Consider the following 21,152-nt stretch of genomic DNA (forward strand, 5'->3'; position numbering starts at 1 on the left):
ACTGGGGACAGCCTCACACTGCCTGTACCAGGGCACCTGGACAGGGGGGACAGTCACAGAGGGGATGCTCCCCCTGTGCTGGGCAGGACCTTGGTGCCACTGCCCTGTCCCTTCAGTTCCTTCAGTCCCTCCAGGCAGAGGGAGGAAAGGGAATCCTCCATGTCCAGCATCCTCCCTGCCCCTCAGGCCTGCCCCAGGGAAGGCAGGGTGTGATTCCAGCTGTCACATCCACTCAGTAACCATTCAAATTCCATAGCAGTTCCCAAATAAAGCATAAAAAACTGAATACACTGGCATAACTGGAAACATTCATTTTGTGCTAAATATTTGGGCAAAAATTGGACAAAACATAGCAAAGGGAAAGACTAAAGTGTTGAAGAATTTTTGAGATGTTTAAACTTTATAAGAAGTAAATATTACACAAAATAGAAGGCACTAAAATGTCAGCCTGGGCTGGAAAATTTACATAAGTCAGAGGAAAGGGTAAATCTGGGAGAAATGGAAAGTACTAGAAAATCAGAATATAGCTACTTTTTGTCAACATGCTGCCAAGAATTATAAGAGTATATACAAGTGAACCAAAAACATCAGTCCTTTTATTGATGTGAAGAATAAGAAGAACTATTCTTTAGGGAATTAGCAGTGAGACATGCAAGCTGTGAATAAAACTGGAAGTAAAAATCATCTGGAGAAAATAGACTTTTTTTTCCAGAAGGGAACATCAAAAAAGAAAACAAAATACAAACCCAAAACAATGGTATAACAAGAAAGGTAAAAACACAGATCTACTCTGAAACTTTTGTCTGTGGTGACTGAAAGAGAAGGGACAGAGGAGAGGGGGAAGAGATAGATACATCTCCCCAAAAGCCATGGGGAGATATTTGGCAAAGAAAGTTTCCATTCAGAGCACCAGATTTATCACACTTACTGAATGGAAGGGAAACACAGTGAGATACATAAGCAGGGCTGACAGCATAAAATCAAGGCTTAGTCACCTTTTGGCAACTGCAGTGATCCTGCAGCCACTCTCATAGTGACGAAGGAAAGTCATAAAATGGTAGAGTCATGCTTTCTCCTCTTCTGGGTGTAAGAATCATGACTTTGTTTGGTCTCTTAGGCACACAGTGTCCTACATTAAAAGGTTTCTTAGCAGCAGAACTACTGCTCTGTATTAGAGCAAACATGTTGGTGTTCCTTCCCTTGGTGCTCTCAATTCAACAGGAAAAGAGCAGAAGATGGTGGAGATTGAAGGAAAAGCCCAGCATAAAGCACTTTATGCTCTGCAATCTGACAAATGCTCCACTCTGTGCTCAGAAGCTGCTGCACCCAGACAGAGCCCACTGACACCACACGGGCCCATGGCATCCCCCATGCAGGAGCAGCTGCCACCAGCCAAGAACACAAAATTCCCTTTGGTCAAACACCATTTCCCTGGTGGTAACAGAGGTGACAAGGGAGGTGGATAAGGCAGAGCTGTCAGTCTCTGTCACCATGATATTTTCTGAAAAATCCCTTCACTAGGATTTTTCTCTTGAGAAGCCTCAGAAAAGAAATGTGAACAATAATTATCTGATTGCTTGGAATGTGGTCTGGAAGCTGCTTACCAACAAGTGCATCTTTGATTGGTTCCATGTGAATTGTTTTTAATTAATGACCAATTCCAGTCCAGCTGTGTCAGACTCTCTGGTCAGTCATGGATTTTCATTATTCATTCTTGTCCAGCCTTCTGATTTCTTCTTTCCTTTCTCTTTCTTTAGTATAGTTTTAGTATATAATTTCTTTTAGTATAATAAATAAGCCATCTGAGAACTTGGAGTCAATTCTCATCTCTCACATCGTCCTGGGGACCCTCACAACACCACAACAAGTCCCCTTTAGTACCTGATACCACATTCAAGACCATGAAATTAAAAGGCTCAAGTTCATGCCTGGCAGGTATCTCTCATGCCAAGGTGTGTCCCAGCTACAAGCTTGGCTGTGACTGATCATCCCGCTACCAAACCTGACTGAACTCTCCCTGCTGGATTTGCTGACAGCTTCACAGCCTTTCCCTCTGCTCCAAGGAGTTTCATCCACCCCACAGACAGAGGGGTTTTATTTCATATAAAGTTCTCTCTCTTAAAAAAACAGACTTGGTTATTAGAGATGGGTTTATTTCTAGCCCACGCTACTATTTGTACTCTAGGCCTGAGCCAGATAAAACGAACATGAAGGAAAACAACATTTTTTGCTGAAAATGCAAAGCAGCACTGCTCGTTGTGAACATATTTATAATAAAACTCTACTATTTGGATTTTTTTCATTATTTTAACAAGAATCAATAAAGCATGCAAGATTACTATAATTTAAATGTCAGACACGCTCCAGTGTATATTTTCTTCCAAGTACCATGCATTATTCTACCCTTTTTCTTTTTATTTTTTTTTCTTGAAGCCACTTACAGGAGAATTACTGTGTGCTATGAGACTGTTCTTAATCACTTAAATAAAACCCTGTAGCTACTTGGCTCTATGTATACATTATAATGTGTTCAGAAGCCCATTGGACTTGCACCCCTATCATCACTGCAGCCAGCTGCAAGTGCATCAAGACTGCTCTCTCCAGCACTAACAACCATCTGATTCTGGGAATCTACCCACAGCTGAGCAATTCCTGCAGCTTTACCAAAGCTCAAGGAGGCCTGAGAGGAAGCAGGCATCCACATCCACTGCTGCAGCTGTGCTTTCCACTCCACTTTAGGGGCAAAGGTGTTTCCTGCCTTTTTCCTCCAATGCTGCCTTCAAGGCAGCACCCACTCCCCTCCTCTCCTGCTGCCTTTGGGAGGACTGACAACTTCAGGGAGTGCCATGGCCCAAGTTCATCTCTCCACTCCCTAACCTACCTTCCAAGCTGCCCCCAGTGAAGAGGAAGGCTTTTGTCAGTATAAGTAAATGAGAGATTTTTTCTATTCCCCAAGGTCACAAAAGGAGTAATAAGCTATGTGATTATCTTCTCTCCTATCCATGGCTTGAATTGCAGCTGTGTAAACTCTTGAAGAAATACATGTGAAAAAGGCCAATCTTCTCATCTGTAAATAGGACTTCTCTTTTTCTGAGGGAGCTGATTTCTGCATCCTCTGAATATGATGGTAGTTTGCAATACTGCTAAAATGTGAAGATATAGTTTAGATATCAACCCACAACTGCTTGATTTTTCAGCTCTTTGATTAAAAGTTTTTGATTCAGAACTCTTCCATCACAGAGATTACACTATCACAGCTAAGACAGAAAGCAACACTAAGAACAAGAAAAAGCAGGCCCCAGAAAAGTATATGTGAAGCTTATACTGTAGCATCTGTACTGACATACACCATAATGGTGCAGGGCTTAAGAAAGTATTACTTTTTGGGGAATCTCCACTAGAAGACACAGTTCCTTACAAAATAATAATAATAATAGTAATAGTAATAATAATAATAAATCATCCCAGCAGTTGGCATTTCCATTCATTAAATCTCTGCTTTCCTTCTGCCCTTCTACAGTTGGTTCTCATCAAGAAGAATGCTGAGCTGGAAAAACAGCATTATTCAGAAAGCCATGAATCTCTCTTATGCCTGCCCTGGGAGCTTTCATGTGTCAGCTCTGCTGTGCTGGCAGCCCCCCATTAAATTACTGCTAACCCCATTGTAAGCATCTCTCCAGAATTCTTTTGACAACAGCTAGCCAACATCATCATTGAAAGAAAAACAAACCACCTTTAATGCAAACAAAATGTGTCTACTGAGCTTTTCAAGACATCACCCATAATACACAACGAGATACATGCAACATATAAAGGCTTCTGAATGTGAGGATTAAAGGCTTGTAGAAAGACAAATCTGGAGGACAAGCCCTCTGCCATTCAGGCCACCCTCACAGGGCACCTCTGGGGCCTCCAGGCTTGACTGCAGTGCTGGGGCCAAGAGGTCCCAGCTCTCACAAACACCAGAGCAGGCCACTGGACAGGCTCTGTGATTGCCAAACCATCATTAAAAACACATCAGATCTTCATTAATGCAATCTGGCTTTTGAGGGAAACAACAAAGTCATGTTAAATCAGGGTGAAAAGCATTTTAATAATATTCAAATATGTTTCTTTAGAAATTCTTGCTACATTCAGTGTCATGACGTTGACACCAAGACAGATCATACTCAAGATCCAAGTTTATCTTAAGAGTTAGAAAAGAATTGATTTTAGAATCCTCATCAGTTCTCATTAAACTTGGTAAACTATCTATGAATGAAGGAAATCATCTCTCCAGAGGCTTACATTACACTCACATTGTGCTACCTAGTACTTCTCCAAATGATCAAGGTTTGTTACTTACTGTAAGCTCAGCTACTGAGATTGAGAACTTACAGTGCAAAAAAGTGCAAAATTTGTTAAATTCTGTTAAGAAAAAGGCCATGATTTAGAGCATCTGGTTAGTAATCAGATACTCCTTGGCAGAAACATGATTTTAAGATCTGTCAATAAGACAGAATGAGTCTCTCAACAACTACCTAATATGAGATAATTTAGATAAAAGAGCCCAATAGACAATAAATTTGCCTTCTGAAGCAATCCTGGAGAAAACCCATTTTCATTTTACATACTTCTTGCAAATATATGTAGATTATGAAATATTGAAAGAAAAGCATTAAAGGAAACCTCACAGTCTGGCCTCTATCCTCTGTTTGGCCCCTAACCCAGAGGCTTATCCTGCTCAAATCCTTAACCTCTTCCAAAAGCCCCAAATCCTGAATGGATCCTTCCCAGCTCCTGCCAGTTCTCATGCCCAAGCCATACAGAACCTCACATCTGATAATGCCAGTTGCATCTTTCAAAGCTTAAGGAGACAAACAGGAACATTTTTATTTATCTGCAAGCTCCAAGGCTCTACAAACTTCTGTGGAAGGAAACAGGAGAGATAGTCAGAAATTAGACATTATTTCAGCTCTGGTTACATTGCTCTTTCCAGGCTGTGGTTTTTACTGGAAGGCACAACAAGGAGACACCTCTCCAGAAGAAAAAGTTTGTTCAAAAATAGGCTCAGGTTATTAAATCCTGCAAAAAAGAACTGGCTGAGAATAATGAACAACCTGCAATACCCAGGACATTAGAGCAGAGGATCTAACAGAGCAGGGTTTTTTTCTGTTAAGTATGTTTCAGGCTAGGTCTAATCTTTTGACTTTACATTCTGTGACTAAATGGTTTAATCAGTAATGAGGCTAAAAAGCTTTGATGAAATATTTGTACAAACAGGAAGAATTAAGTTGCTTATTGAACAAAACCATCTCTTCTGAGGATTCACTTCATTTGCAATGTTCAGTCAGCAGAATTATTGTGGAAAAATAAATACGTTCCACATCATAAAACTCTAACACTCCAATACTCAAATTAAAACTAAATTAGCCAACACAAACATGAAAGGTGGTTCTAATAACAGACATAATTTATGCCTCTGATGAGCCAAGATAAAATATTTATGTAATTACATTTTCTGTATTTAGAAAGATTATAAAAACCTAGAACAAAACATTTGAAAGATTATTTAATGCTATTACTACTTAGATTGAAGACATCTTAGGACCAGGGTCCTAATTACAATTACTAATTACTTGGCACTGTATGTGCATTTTTACTTCCCCTTGAAATAGCTTTCTCTGCCCTGAAAAGGTTGAGCTTCAGATAATACCATCAAACCAGGAGGTGAACCCAACACTCAGAATAAAAGAAGGGATGAAGCTAAGCAATGCATCCAAAGCCCACACTGTGAGCAATAATCACAGTTTTCCAGACACCTCAGCATTTCAGCAATATCTCAGCAGAAAAAAAGATTCTTTCCTTTTTTATCTCAAAATATGTCACCTTTTTAGATTAGCTTGGCTGTGTTAAACATACTTACAAACAAAACGCCTTTCAAATTATGCAAATCTTGGAGCATTGCACACATGAGGGATCCTGCCACTTCACCTACATAGCTTGGCATGAACTTGTGTTTGTCAAAATTCAAATTTGGGACTTCCCATGAACAAAAGAATCACCTTCTTTTGAAGTCACTGTTGTAGCATCACAATTTGGGGTAACAAAACCAGGAGAAGACAACTTCAGTGTGTACTTTAAAATAATAATATTATAAATATACTGCTGAGATCAGCATTCAAGTGCTGGCTGTTCACTCTCCCTGGACTAATCACAGGCTTAAAAGCTTATTTAAGTGCTGAGCTCAAACATTTGTGTTTCAGTAATATATCTAAAGATACCAATGAAAAGTAAGCTGCACCTGGTTCCCAAATAAACATTGTTAGGCTTTGTCTCTACAGAGACCTTAATGCCCCACTGCTAATCACAGCAGCCAAGAAATGCTGCAAGATGTGACTAAGTGTTCAAAGTTATTGATAAACATTTAAAATTCTTGGCCAAGGACAAGGTTCAAGCAATAGACTCTACTCAGAGTCTATTTTCCATAATTTACTGAGTATATAACATAATTTCAGAAAATGAACAGTTATTTACTTGATCATCAGTGTGCCTACAAGTTTTATATAACTGCTTTAAATCACTCATTTGAGGAAGCATTCATGCTTCTGTGCAGTGACACAAGTTTTACCCCAGGCACTAGCTGCACACATTGGAGGTGTGTCAAACAGGACCCACCCCAGCTGCCATCCCTCATGGCACCATGGCTTCAAACCCAGAAGAGATCCAAACCTTCTGATTCCTACTAGTCAAACCCTACAGAGGGAAGTTTCAGGGCAGGGAACAGTGACCCTACTGCTACACCAAGCTCTCAGCAAGCTGCTGGGACAGTCCCCTTCCTCCATCACCTGTCCCTGCTCACACAGCCCCTCTGTGTGTGCTGTGGTTGCCAGATGCAAGGGGAGGGGCAGGAGAGACATCCCTTTGAGCAGCCACCTCTCATCCATCACGTAAAACTGCACCCTCAGCATGCACAGTGTGCAAAATCATTCCTTGTATGGAGTCAGCAGGGGGATACAAGCAGGGCTCCCAATCAGAGGAGGAGGCAGGATGTCCTGGGGGAAAAACTGGTGCCAAGGGAAGTAGTGAAGGGAAGAGGACAAGGAACACAGAAAGCAGATTAGGTACGGCCATTAGGCCTGGCCAGTGATGAATAATTCATGGATATCTCAGGAGCCTTTATAGTATTGTTCTTTCTGAAGGAAATACCTATTTATTTCCAGAGGCAAGAAGTGCCTTTATGGCTTACATGCTTCTCTTTAAACACAAATATTCATAAAAGCTTTCTTAAAGCTGGGCATTATTAAATGTTTACTTACTTACTTTAGTTACAGTATTCCTTTCAGTTTCTGTATGCAATATTGCTGCAGAAGTTTTGCACAAATGTGCAAAATATCTTGTATTAAAATCCCAAAAAGGGGCATCTGCATGACCAAATATTCAGTGTCAACAAAAGTCCATTGTGTAACTCTGACAGAAAGCCATAATTTTATTTTAATAAATCAGATCATACTTTAACTACATAATCTAATTTTTGCATGGTTCTATTAGAAAACTATTTTCTAAAAATGAGCTAAAAGCTTGATTTTAGTTGCCAATCAGGGGAAAACAAAATTACCTAACTATCATGAAATGCGACTAATTTTTTCCTTTCTTTCAAAGGAAGAAAGAGACAATCTTAAACTTTATTTTGAAAGCCTTAAGCTACAATAGTTCTGCTTGGAAAAATTCTATATTCTTGCCAATTGGGTGCATTTTTAATGGCTTAAAATATTATCACTCTGTTGGGTTTTTTTACCCATAGAGGCAAAAATAGTGAAGATTTCATCTTAGTAGGGAAGAATTAGTGATACCTATTACTTCATATTTAAAGAAAATCTTAAGAGTTTTAATTCCTTCACATATTTCTATAGCCAAAGTTTGTAAAATACGTGTGTGCTCTTTGTAATTAAAGACATACAGAAAAATTCAGCAATGAATAGAACCCCACAGAAACAATTTCTGGCAACACTAGTGACTCCCCAGCCCAGCAAAATGCTCAACTGAGTATCAGCAAGTGCCTTCTCTATCACACTGCCTGTGCTCTTCCCCTGCTCATGGCCCCAGCTCTCTGGCAGGATCCTTTAACACAGCACTCACCAATTTCATCCCTTCAGGAGCCTCCTGCATCCGGCACAGCAGCTGTTTCCCTTCACTGCCCTGCCCAGATGAGTTTGCCTCGCCAATCTCTCAGCTAAAGAAAGTGCTCTGGACAATTACCTCCTGCACCAGGATGAGCATTTAAAGAAGGTGGAAGAGAGAAAAGCAGGAGAATTGTTTGGGCAAAAGGGCCACGCTCCAGTAACTGCCTATGAATACAGGCAGGGTTAAATGAGCTGCCTTGTGGCTACCCCAAGGATTGGGCAGCATTAAAGGCTCTGCACAAGGGCAGACTCCATGCTCTTACAGGCACAAACACACAGAGCACCACTGCAGCAGTGAGAAAGGGACATGATGAAAGAGACTACCAGGACTGAATCTCATTGAATTGTTTCCTTTTGCTCTTCTACTCACCTGTGCTTACTTGTCTGTCTAATCACTCGACTGCACATTCCTCAGGGCAGGAAGCTGCTAAATGTACAGCATTCTGAACCACAAAACTTGCAAATCTATCAATAAATTATTAACGGTAACACCACAAGCAAATACAAGCTTTGTAAAAAGTGATTGCCATTATGCTTATTTTTATAACTAGGTTTGTGGCTCTTTGCCCCCCAGCACAGAATTAAGCTCTACAAATTGGGTTGTCATTAAATATCTAGACCAGATAGTCATGTAAATTTTTTACTAGTAATTATCCTATTGTGTCTTTTATGATACCAATGCAGTAACTTTCCCAGTACTACGTGAATAGCATGAGCAAAAATCACCTTATAACTTCAAAATTAGCAGAATTGCTGCTGATATCTGTGCTGCCCACTGATAATAAGGGTTCAGATGAGGATATCTTTCCATTGCTGCCAGCTTTTCAAACTTGCAATGATTTTTGAAGCAGCTAATTTTATTTATCCATTACCATTTTCACTCCTGGGAACAAAGTGGTCTTTGCTGTCTAGAGCTCAGGTAGATTGATGCACTGCAATGAAATATTCTTTACATCCTTGCAATAAAACTGCTTTTGAATGAGTGCACAGCTGCCAGTGTGTGCTTGATGTATTTTCTTTGAAATTATGTAGCCATTTCTATTGATCGCTCACACAGGTAATTTTCTGTGTGCCAGTGAATTCTTCAGAATCCTATGCATTTTGTCATAATTTATCAAAGCTATTAATAAATTGTAGAAAAGTGGCTTACAATAGCTAGATCTAAGAGGGCTGGAATAAAAAGTCCTGTAAAATTTTAATGATGACTGTTGAAAATGTCACATGAATTTTCTGCTGCTTAGAAAAAACTGTATTTATTACAAATACAAGCATGATAAAAGACTTGTTTGCCAGTCTCCTTCTGCCGCAAGGTGCAGTGATTACCAGTGTTCTTACCCACACCCAAATGCTGTCAGGAATATTTTGAAGACACAAAACAACCCTAAAAAACCAAAAACCTGAGGAACACAAATGTTTGACAATACAAAAATAATCTACAGTGTCAATCTCATGGCCCTCTTACCATTCATAATTTTAACCTTATGAACATATCTAATCATCAAAATGCACAACCATCACCTTAACTGTATAAGTAATATTACTGTATTTTGCTTTTTATTCTTTCTTTCAAATGTGCATCTTTCTTAGACTCCCTTTTTGCACAGCAAAGGTACCAGATCTTTTAGTTTATTGCCTTGAAGATGAAGTTTTTATCTTCTGTTACAATTCTGACCAATGTTTTCAGGGTTTTTACATTATTCTGCAAGAAAAAAATTAAAGGGCTACTATTTGCCCACTTTGATTTCCACTTATTAATAAATAAAACTATTTCTAGGTATTTACAAGGGTATTTGCTTCACTGGGCAATAAAAGGGAAGAAAAACCTTTTCCAGAATTTTTGGAATAGATGTATGTGAATTTTAGGCTTTTCTTCAGTCTTTTAGGTACATTTTAACTAAGATATATTTGGACTCGATCTCCTAGTGTATATTTCCCAAATAATTGGCAATTATTTTTGGTTATCAGTTTTGCACAATGCTATCCTTTACCCTGTATCTCCCCAAATACACACCACTCTGACCTGTAAATGATCAGCCTCTACTGACTTTCTTCAGCACTTAAATAAACCTTTCCAGCACATTCTCCATGGGATTAGGGAGTCACTTGTGATTTAGCAAATCTGTTCAAAGTTTTCTTTAGCTATTTTAAAGAAACCTCAGATATTCAAATTCTCCTATCACAGAGACCTATTGGGAAGTTGTGACCAGCTTGTGATTCAAGATCTCAACATCCATCAAAACAGTGAGAACCTGAAACAGAGTCTGCTCTTTATATTAGAGAGATATTTTATGATCTTGATTTTATGATCTTGACAAAGGGACTTTTTCAATTGAATAAAAGAAAGAGAAATCTGTTATATTCTTATCCTTTTTGTCTGTGGATACTGTTAAAATGGTGATATTGAATTCTGCATTTACTGATTCTACACCTTTCCACAAAATGAGGTCTTAGCATTTTAAGATGAACATTAGACAAACAGCTTCCTCCATTGTCACACAGTGTGCACCTGTACCCAGGCTCCTGTAGAAACTTCCCATTTAGCTCATTTGATCCATTCCCTTTTGTCTTAGCACCTATCATGTGTTATCCTCGTGGTTTTAAGATTATTGTAATGCATTTTACATTCTTTTCATGAGATTTCTCTCTCATTCTTCTGTCACTCATTACTTCAGCCACTCCCACACATTCTCACCGATGCTGTTGCCTTCAAATAAAAGCAATTTCAGCATGAGTTAAAATTATGAATCTTCAATGCTCCTATGGATCTAATTGTGGAAAACCAGACTAGTCTAGTGTCAGGCATTTTATGCTGGGAATCTATATCACTTTTTAGTTTTAGTGATTTCAACAAAATACATTATTTTACAATAATGCATCTGTGGTTGTAGGAAGTACTGTGACACCCATCTGTTTCCTTAGAAGTAGCAGTCTTCTCTCTTTAAGTCTACATAATTGGGAAGAATAACTATTGCCTATTGCTTTCCGGCATAGAAAGCAAAACCTGCAAAACAATTCATTACAAATAAATTAAAAGAAACTCTGCGATCTGATAGCAAAGCATATCAATGATAATAATTTCTGAAGCATTCCATATGTTTCTCTTTGATGCCTCTTAGTCAGCATGGCTCACTAACTGGTCATGTGTGGTGATTTGAGCTCCAGGTCACTCTCTAGCAGAAGCCATTGGTGGCAGAAAGGTGGGGCTGACTTTGTTATTGCTGACTAAAAGAAAGATGACAACAGACATCTGCTTCAGAAGATCTGGACTAAAATAAAGTTACTGTATTATGTGGTAAAGCTTAAAGGAGACCTCACTGTTTTCAGAACTGTACAGCAAAGACCCTGACTCCACATAGCCTGAATTTTATTTTTTTAACGATGTTAAAAACAGATGAAGAAACCCCACAAGTCTGCAAAGCACAAAAGGATCTGCAAAGTGACTGCTTGTTAAGCAGCATTTCTGCAGTGGCTCAGATCAGTTCTGACAGTGCATAAAAAGGCATCCCTAGAGAAACTCCAGGATTTTGGGCATTGAGATCCCCCTCTCTAGAGACATGGGTTTATGTAAGTGTTCACAGACGTGACATGACACAGAAAAAGAGAAGAAAAGTAAATAAAATGTCTGCAATGGCTTGATATCACTGGAGAACAGAAGGACAGGGCTGGAGAATAGTGTATTTACTATTCCAAATCATTCTCTTTGCCTGGCTTGGAAAATTGATCAATGTGGTCAAATCATCAGCTTAATTGTTATAAAAGACAAATATCCTTCCACTGTGGCAGAGGGAAGAAGAAAATGCAAAAAAGCAAGCTAATGAAATCTCACATAAAAACCTCAGTAATGTAATTGTCTTTTTATCAATGCTTGCTGATGAACACAGCTCCACCCAGAGACCAGCCATCTTGGGGAATTAAATCATTCTGGTCAATAAAGCATAAAGTGGGCAGGAGAAACCTCTTAAAAGCCATTTTCATGATCAGAAACACTGTTAAACACTCACATGAGAACATTCTAAATCAGGCAAAGCTACACAGCTCTACAAGCTAAACAAAGGTCAATGAGGGAAAGCCATTAAAGGATATTTAATGTACACAATTTATTTTTACATTTGCAGTTTCTCTTCCTACCACATGTGTGATTACTTTTCTTTGGTTACATGCATATTGTTCAGGACAAAGTTGTCCTATAGGATTGAAAATACCTTCATATGTGGCAAACACAGCCTCAGATGGACTTCCCAAGATTTTGGGGTTTTTTTCACCAAGTGCCAAATTGTTCAGTCAAGTAACAATTTCTTATGACTCATCAATTATAGAATTAATTATTTTACTTTCATATAAGCTCAAACAAAAGCAGCAGTATTGTGTACATTGCTATGATTCATCTTCCTCATGGAAGATCCACAGCTTTTTCTAGTTTATAGGGGTTTTTTTTCCCCCACAAATATTTATGTCCAGCAATCCAAAACTTTTAAACAAACTGTAAAGTCTTTAAAGAGAAGCAGGAAATTAAGTGCACCTAAATTGTAATCTGTTCTTTGTAACATGGTGCACAGCTCTTCCAAAGGAAAACCAACTGTTTACTCACCATCTCACTCTATGGCTTTTGAAGATTTAATATAAATCCTGGCACTGTTTTTTAATTTCTAATCTTGAATAATTACACATAGTTTTAGAAAAAACACAGATGTAGAACTATTTATTTTCTGCTCTGTCATCTTTCTCTGCTTTACCAGAATATTAAGGGTGGCTAAATTTTAAATGTTTAGTTCAGTAAGTTAATTTAGCCACATTACTTCAATCTAACACAAAAATCTAATTCACAATGCCTACAAGAAAAATAACTCATTCACCAAAGAGAGATATTCAAAGCTGTTGCTTTCCAGAATCTTCCAGTTTATTCTCTAAGCCACTACGTTTGTTACAGGGATCAATTTACAATTTAAGTTGATCTGCCATCAGATTCAAATTAAAATTAATTGTGTAAATTTGAGTACACATTGGCTGTTCTTTGCTTAACATTCATTATCAGGGTAAGGCTCTAAAGCACAAGAGGAAGGGAGATGTAGGGCTCTGAAGTCTGTGTAATGTTTCATTGTCAAACTAGCATTGGTTTAGCAGCAACACTACAGGCACAAACACTAATTTTATGGCAATGTAATTATGCAAATTTTAAAAACTGTATCACTGATTATAGGAGAATAGTATTGCTTTTACCTTACTGATAAGTGTGACAACATCACCTTCCCGGATTGTGAGTTCATCGTCGTTCTGCGCTTCATACGGAAATATCACTTTGCAATACTCCTTGTCTGAAAGGAAGAACATTCATTGTGATAAATTATCACTTTATAACAACTGCTTATTCAAGGGTGAATAATCTTCATAAAATATTCCATTAGTGTCTCTTTGTGCTGCCTTATTTCCTTGCCATCTTTCTCTTTGTATTTTAGACCTTCACAAACAACATGAAATATTTAAAAAACTGCAGGCTGATAAGCATTCCCACACACGTCATCCAGGGAGTCAGCTCTGTAGCCCCTAGAACCATTATCTCAAATGAAATTGCTCCAGACAGCAACCTGCCACCAACCCTTTCCCTTAGAGTAAGCCTGTATCTGACACCTCCTTCCATAGTTCCACTGGTACAGCCTCCCACCAGACTGCATAAACTGGAAACATAAAGAATGCAGTAGGGTGACACAGCTTACCTATCCCCTTGTGTGCAAGAAAGCAGATATTTATGAATCCATACAGATGGTACAACAATAAATAAGACATTAATGAATGTTACTCCATTAATAACTAAACCACCTGTACACTCAGTGTAAGAGTTTTGAGTATTACTCCAAAGTTTCCTTGATTCTTTTTCCTTTACTGTCTATAAATAAGGGCATCATCTCAACTTTCATCTGGAAAATACAGAAGCCAGCACTCCTACTCAGAAATCATAAAAAGCAGTTGTCATGAAAAGCAGTTACTTCCATGTTGCTGTGCAACAGATGAGTATGTCAACGTGCCTTACAAATAAAAAGGTAATATGTTTTACAGCTGTTAAACTATGCATAAAAATATGTGATACTCTAAGACAGCAGGTCTAAAAGGACTAAGTAAACTACTGTTTGTAGAAGGGCATGTGATTTTGTAGAAATGTTCACCTCCCTTTAAATGTCTCATTTTTGATGACTTCTCTGTCTAGTCAACTTCCATATTCAATGCAGAGAAGTACTGGCAGACCACAGAAATCCAAATTAATTTGAAATAACAGGACTTATTATTTTATCATTACTATAAAGAGAACCTGCATTATCACACTTGAGGGTATCTGAGGCTCTACCAGGGGGTCAGTTCAGCTGCCCAGACACTAAGTGCTGTTTCAGACACTTGTGAGTGTGTAAGACACATGCATAGTACGGCTGAACCTATGGAATTCCCAGGTTCCTCTGGTCTGACAGCTGGAGGTAATTCAAAACAAAATACCATGGGGGTATCTCAAAGAGCTCCAGATGCAGGCTACTGATTTCAGCCCCCAAGCTTTGGCCCTGTGTCTAAATTTAGATTCAGGCATCCAGCGTTAGAAACCAACCTGGTCAGTGCACTAAAGTCAATGGAGACCAGGTCACTAAAATGAGCAAAGCCTTGAGAGCCACTCCTGACTCCAGGAGCAGACACCTACATTTGATTACCTGAACCATTTGCTCCCTGGACAGCAGTGACAGATGTGTAATGGGACCACCACCCAAAAAATCCAGATACCAAACTCATGATTATAACCCAAACTTAGGGCTCTGACACATAAGCTCCCTCCCAACTTCTAAAGTTTAGTGAGAGGAACACCAGCTGTAAAGAAGCAGCCCAGAAATGTGCATCTGAAAATTTGCTCTCTGCAAGCACCATCAGCCTGAGAAATTAAATAGCACTAGTAGGGAACAGGAAAGCTCTTCATTTCACACACAGTCATTCAGAAACAGCATGAATTTTATGTGTCATTGGTTCAAGCAAGCAAGAACTTCTTAGGGTTTTCAGATTTCTTATTCTGAACACAAATATTTAAAATGTTTGATGACCATTACAGTTGGTTTTCTGGCCATGCCCTGTATTAGGTCTGGCTGACATGGAGTTTATTTTCTTCACAGCAGCCCACATGATGCTGTATTTTTGATTTGTGACTAAAACTGCACTGGTTACACACTGGTGTTTTCACTGTTGCCCAGCATACCTAAACAGCTTTCTTTTTTCCCCTTTTTCTATCCCCCAAGTAGGCCAGGGTGAGCAAGAAGCTGGAGAGGACACAGCAGCTGACCCAAGATGAGTAAAGGGATATTCTGTGCCACATGGCCCCCTGCTCAGCAATAAAAATGAAAAATGCAATAAATGGCTTTGGGGGTGTTTCCATTCCTTGGAGACTGGCTGGACATTGATCCATTGTAGGTGGTGAATGAATTGAGCTACTGAATGGTGGTTGCCTTTGTGCTGCCTCTTTTTATTTTTCTTTCATTTATTTATCAAACTGTCTTTATTAATTGATTTTCTCGCTTTTGCTTGCTCTGCTCTCTCCCTTATGGGGAGCAAGTGGCTGGGTGGAGCACAGCTGCTGGGTGGGCCAGCTCACCAAACCTCCTCTGGAGTCGCTGGAGAAACAAAATTCAGGTGAAGAAAATGAACAAAAGGTTTTGAGGGAAAGGAAGGGAGCAAGGGGGAGAAAAATCCTTTCCCCTGTTGTGAAAGCAGAGAACGCTATGAAATAAACATTTGGTGACTTTTCCAAACCACTGGGCATGTGAGAACCACCAGGTGACAACTCAGATTCAGAGGATGAGAGGGGTATTCAACTGCTGCTTTACTGCATTCTGAGGAAGGGTTGGGATGTCTCCTTGTGGACTTGGCTAGGTTGTACCACCTGCTCACTGCCTTGTCTTAGAGACAGTATAACAACATTTTATGTAAAACCTGGTAGAAAGCTCACACACACTAACTTAGCTGGATGCAAAGCAGCATGTAGATAAATATGAGATTCAACACATTTTACACTTCAGTGGCATGCTACCTTAAATTATCATCGTGGGTTTTTTCCCTATTCTGAGCATATCCACACTCTGAAAAGCAGCTGTGCTAAATAATAGATTCAATGAATTAGCCCAGAGTTGATGTAGATGCAATACTGCACTAAAGAGGCTGAGTGCTGCACACTCAGGCAAGTCTCCAGTTACTGGGAACAGGCTTAGCATTTCTTTTTTGGGATGCAGAACTACCTGGATTCTCAGAGGTAAACAACACCTGAGCCCCAGAAGGATGATTCCAGAACATCCATTCTCAGCCACATGCATTGATCCTCTGTTCAATAACAGCATCAGCTGAAGATTAAGTGGGATGCCAAGCACAAAGTACAGCTAAAAAACTGCAAACAGGCACCACAGCATCGCTCTGACAGGATGTCTGCAGTGCAACTTCTGCTCAAGGCAGATGAATCACACAGGTTTCAGGTTAAAAAATGCTTTGGATAGCAAGGGGTTTGGGTATCCTGAGTCCTGTAACAGAGAAGCCTCCCTCAGGCTTGCTATTTGAAAACTGGATATTTGAATTGTCTTTCAGGATGAAGACCCTGATAGACAAGAGTGAAGAGAGGGTTGTGGTTTCAGCATCTGAAATATCAGTAGATGATCAGGAAGCAAGCTCTCTCCAGCAGACAGATACACTTCTTGTCCTTCTAGTTTTGGTGTCAAGAACTCTGTTGTCCCCAACTCTCTCCATTCTCCCCACCAAATTATAAACCTTTTATTTTCTTAAACAAAAGCAAACCTAAATAACAGCAAACCAAGGAATTAAACTATAGAAAATGTCAAAAATCAACCAATTGATGATGTGGTTCATCAAGAGCCAGGAGAAACTTCTGAGAGGCACAAGAGGGAGCTGGGGGAGGCTCATGGTCCCCTGTGCTCTGAATGCTGGCACAGGAACACAGAGTGAAGGGACAGCCACAGAAAAAGAATATGGTTTATGTACAGTGGAAGTCTGGACTTCCTGAGTACAATTCAGACAAACCTACACTAAATCACTGAGCCCAGTGGATCATCCTGCAACAGAGGTCTCCACATCACAGATGGGTTGGGAGCAATGTAAGCAACTGGACAAAGTCAGCTTTCAATCTTCTCCTAAGGGATAGGTAAGCCAACATTATCTAAGCAAGCAAAAACAAAGCCAACAGAACTCAAAATAATATGAATCTCTAAAATCAGATTAACAAAAGCAGAGAAAAATCTAATAGGCTATGGCACATCAGGACTAAAATTGTCCTTACTCAGTAGGACACAATACCACAGCAGAATGTAGAAACACTTAGTGTCAACAGTCCTGTTTAGATAGGAAGGAAGAAAAGAGAAAAAACTGATTTCAGACACAGCATTGTATAGACCACACTGGAATTTGCTGAATTTGGGGTTTTCTGAATAAAATAAAAAAAACCCAGAAAAATACTAAAAGTCAAAACAATATATCCTATTATATGCCTGGCAAATAAGCCAAATTAAAACTTCAAACTAAGATACTAAGTATCCATCAGCTATAGATGATAAATCTCATTTTTACATTTGACATCCAAAGCTGGGTTTATACATCACAGACAGTTCTTCCAGAAGCCTCTGTTTTTCCCCCTGACCTGATAAAAATATATCTGTTAATAAACCCCCAACAGCAGATATCTTGGAAACAGTAAGGGAGGAGAAAAGATGATACTCATGAGCTTTTCAGTGCTGTTTTATCAATTCAGCAGTACTTTACTCTGTCAGACCTCAGTCTCTCACTGCAAACTCACAGCTCCTCCCAACCACGGGCACTGCTCAAGGAACTGAGTGAATGGATAAACCTAAAGAGAATGAGATATTTTATGGGGGTTGTTATCATGTGTCTTTATGCAACACTGTCTGTCCCCAGGTTGAAAATGGGGCCTTTTTGGCAAAGTCCCAACCCCTCAAAAAGTCATTGCCTCAAGAAGGAGAACAATAGCAAGAGGCTGCTTCACTAGCCAGGCCATTGCTCAATGTGTATTTACAACTGCAGGGCAAAAAGCTGATGTCAAGCTGCAGACCCGCTCTGGGACTTGGGGTCCTGCAGTAGTATAGCAGGTAAATTGGTTTGTTTGTATTTTGAGAGACTGGTTAAATATTGTACTGTTCCAACCAGACCTGAGCAAACTCCATTTACTGTATCAGTGAACCCTGCTGCACTTCTGAAGCATGACTCTTGTGTTTGTTCTCCTGCCACACTCTTAGGGTGAGCTGAGACCCTCAAGAAGGCAGTCCACAGACAAATATTCATTCCAGCTTAAATTTCAAAGGGGACAGTGATTCTGGAATTTGCTTTTCCTCTTAGGGCAGGATGACACAATCTCTTTCTTTTACTTCTATTGTTGCTTCTTTGTATGGTTAATCGTTGTGGCTTAAATATTTCCCCATCAGCAAAGTCTAAATCATACAGCAATCAATATGGACACAAACAGTAATACTAAGTAAGAAAACAAGCAGCATTAAGGTAGTATTCCTTGAGCTTAAACTTCCTCTCTTTGACTATCACTCATAAAATGTTTCTGAAATGCAGTAAAACATACAAAATCTAGTGAAAAATTACATAATTATTACCAAAATCACAAATCAGACAAAAAAAAATCCAAACACTATATTCAGCAGAATTTGGTTTTACTATTAATTGCTGCACTCAAGACTCATAAATAGATTTCACTAATAAATATTTTCACAGAACTTAGTAAGATGTAAACTGTGAAAACACCACCTTATTAAGAAAACAGAAACAGAAGTAACTATGGTCCTATTAATACATATTCACGATGCAAAAAGATTAGTTGTTTGCTATGATCTTTTTATTCCTATGCAATAGCTTAACACAAATTTTAAATAGTGAGTGGAGTAATCAAATTAAGTGCTGTGGTGAACGCACTCTGTGACTTTCTGCCTTTACTATTTTGTTGTCTGCTTTTTTATACTTTATTAATGCAGTCTCAGTAATCTGCAAGAACTCTGAGATGTTGTGGATGGTTTTGTTTTGCTTAATTTTAGAATCCAACAGAGCTACTTCAAAGATATATTTTCTACAACATATCCTATTCACCACAAGCCACTCATACTAAAAGTAAGCTATTTCATAGAAAACAATATATCCCACCCCAGAAAGAGGATTGTAAACACTCATGCATTAATGTGCCATCCTATCTACTTGGTAGAGATGGAACTTCAAGAGCAGAATACTCCTCTAAATCTAGGAATCCACAAATCTAGATCAAACAGCTCTCCCCTTTTCTCTTTGAAGATGTATTCCCTCATTTTTAAAAGATTACTGATGTTTTCCAAGGGATCACTCAAACCAAACCCTGCAAAGATTTGTACCTTCACTGTGCTCTTCCTTTGAGCAAAAAGTTGTCTTTTACCCTCAAGAGTCATCACAAAATCCTAAGTCCATTTTTTGGGGAGATTTACAAAGCATTTTTTGGGAGATGCACCTTAGAGACCACACACCTCTGCCTTTTGCTTCAGCCAACTCACCCTATTGCAGAGCTTAGCTCATCTTGCATGTTCCAGGAGCAGTTGGCACATTAAGTGCCTCACTGCTGATCACTGCCCCACCACATCAGAAAAGTTACAGAAAAAAGCAGACTGGAACCTAAGTGTGAGAAAATCAGCAACCATCATTCCTTGATGAAGCCCCATGGGCAGAGGGAAGATGCTGTTGGTGCCTGCGTCCTCTCTCTTTTCTCAATGCAACTGCATTTTTAATCCAGTTTGCACTAAGGTATAACATCATCAGTCATGGAAATAAAATAAAAACTGGATTCTTCCTCTCCCAACATAACCTCTGTCTTGCTTGCAGCATTCATCTCCAAGAGTAATCCCAAAGGAATCTAAACCATGTATCCAAAAGCTCCCTCTCTGTACTGAACTTAGTCTGTGGATCTTCTGTTTCCTGCTGCTTCCTTGGAGAATGGCACAGTATCTGTTCTGTTCAGCAGGTAAAGACTCCAGCAAGGACTGGGGCACGACCATCCCAGGCAGAAGTGAAAGTACTTGGGGTCCAAGGTGGAATGATACTTTTGTGCTGAGCACAGCAGTGGGAACATTCACCAGTTTTCTGAGACTGCAAACTTCCTTGAGCTGAATGCCTTTTCAAGCTCGTTTATGGTTAAAAGTAAAAATTGAATTTTTGAGAAATGACAAATACTATACAGATTATAGTCCTGTGCCAAGGTCTGATCATACTCCTAATTTCTGACTATTAGACATTAATTTTATTATGGAGAAATTATTCCTCTGCCTATATTAAACACCAAACTAGACTGAAGCAGGTTTCATTTGCACTGAAAGGTTTTTCAATTTAAGTGAAGGACAACTTCAGCTGAATGAAATGTGTCTTCAATGATGTCATTTGGGGCTAAGAAAATTATATATAATTACATTACATCAGACCTTCCTATAGATGTGCTTCTCTTTCCCAAGCATGAACAGAGATGCCAAGAATTCTACTGAGGCCCCAGAGATTCCAGAAAAGATAAAATAATAAATACTGCAGTTTAGTTAAAATGCAACAAGATACTGTGCAAATAAGGAATCCATCCTTCTCACCAACTCTGACAAAGTGGATGTTGAATGAAGACAGTGACAGAAGAAGGATTTTTCTGACCAAAAAGATGTATCCATGGGAAATAAAAAGAGGTGAAAGGAGGACCATCCAGAGCCCAAAAGTGTTGATGGAAAAGTGTCTCCCATACATTCAGCCAGAGCTCAGTGGATCACAGTAGAAGATACAGTTTTCTAACCATTGGTCAGAAGGTTTCCACACTCAATTTATAAGTGTGAAAATTTGAACCTCCCATACCCTGGGATGGGATTTAGTGAGCAGCTTCAGCTGTCAGAAGTATAAGGTGATGTGGAAGAAGCAGCCTGGCTTCCCACACGAGGGTCAATGCTGCAGGTGGGAAAGCCCCTG

The 21,152-nt window shown here is 39.2% G+C and overlaps 1 protein-coding gene across 3 annotated transcripts in view; it reads right to left on the minus strand.

The window, feature by feature from the left end:
* SH3KBP1 (SH3 domain containing kinase binding protein 1) overlaps window positions 1–21,152 on the minus strand; it is a 211,984-nt gene that overhangs the window by 39,594 nt on the left and 151,238 nt on the right. For all 3 annotated transcript variants that reach the window (XM_054271714.1, XM_054271715.1, XM_054271713.1), the window contains one exon: window positions 13,380–13,474. In XM_054271714.1, the coding sequence (XP_054127689.1) occupies window positions 13,380–13,474 (95 nt within the window). The remainder of the gene's footprint in view (window positions 1–13,379; window positions 13,475–21,152) is intronic.

The sequence above is a fragment of the Melozone crissalis genome, unplaced genomic scaffold (genome assembly GCF_028551555.1).
Source record: "Melozone crissalis strain CALT ecotype California unplaced genomic scaffold, PUWL_Pcris_2 ptg000013l_1, whole genome shotgun sequence".
Lineage (NCBI taxonomy): Eukaryota > Metazoa > Chordata > Aves > Passeriformes > Passerellidae > Melozone > Melozone crissalis.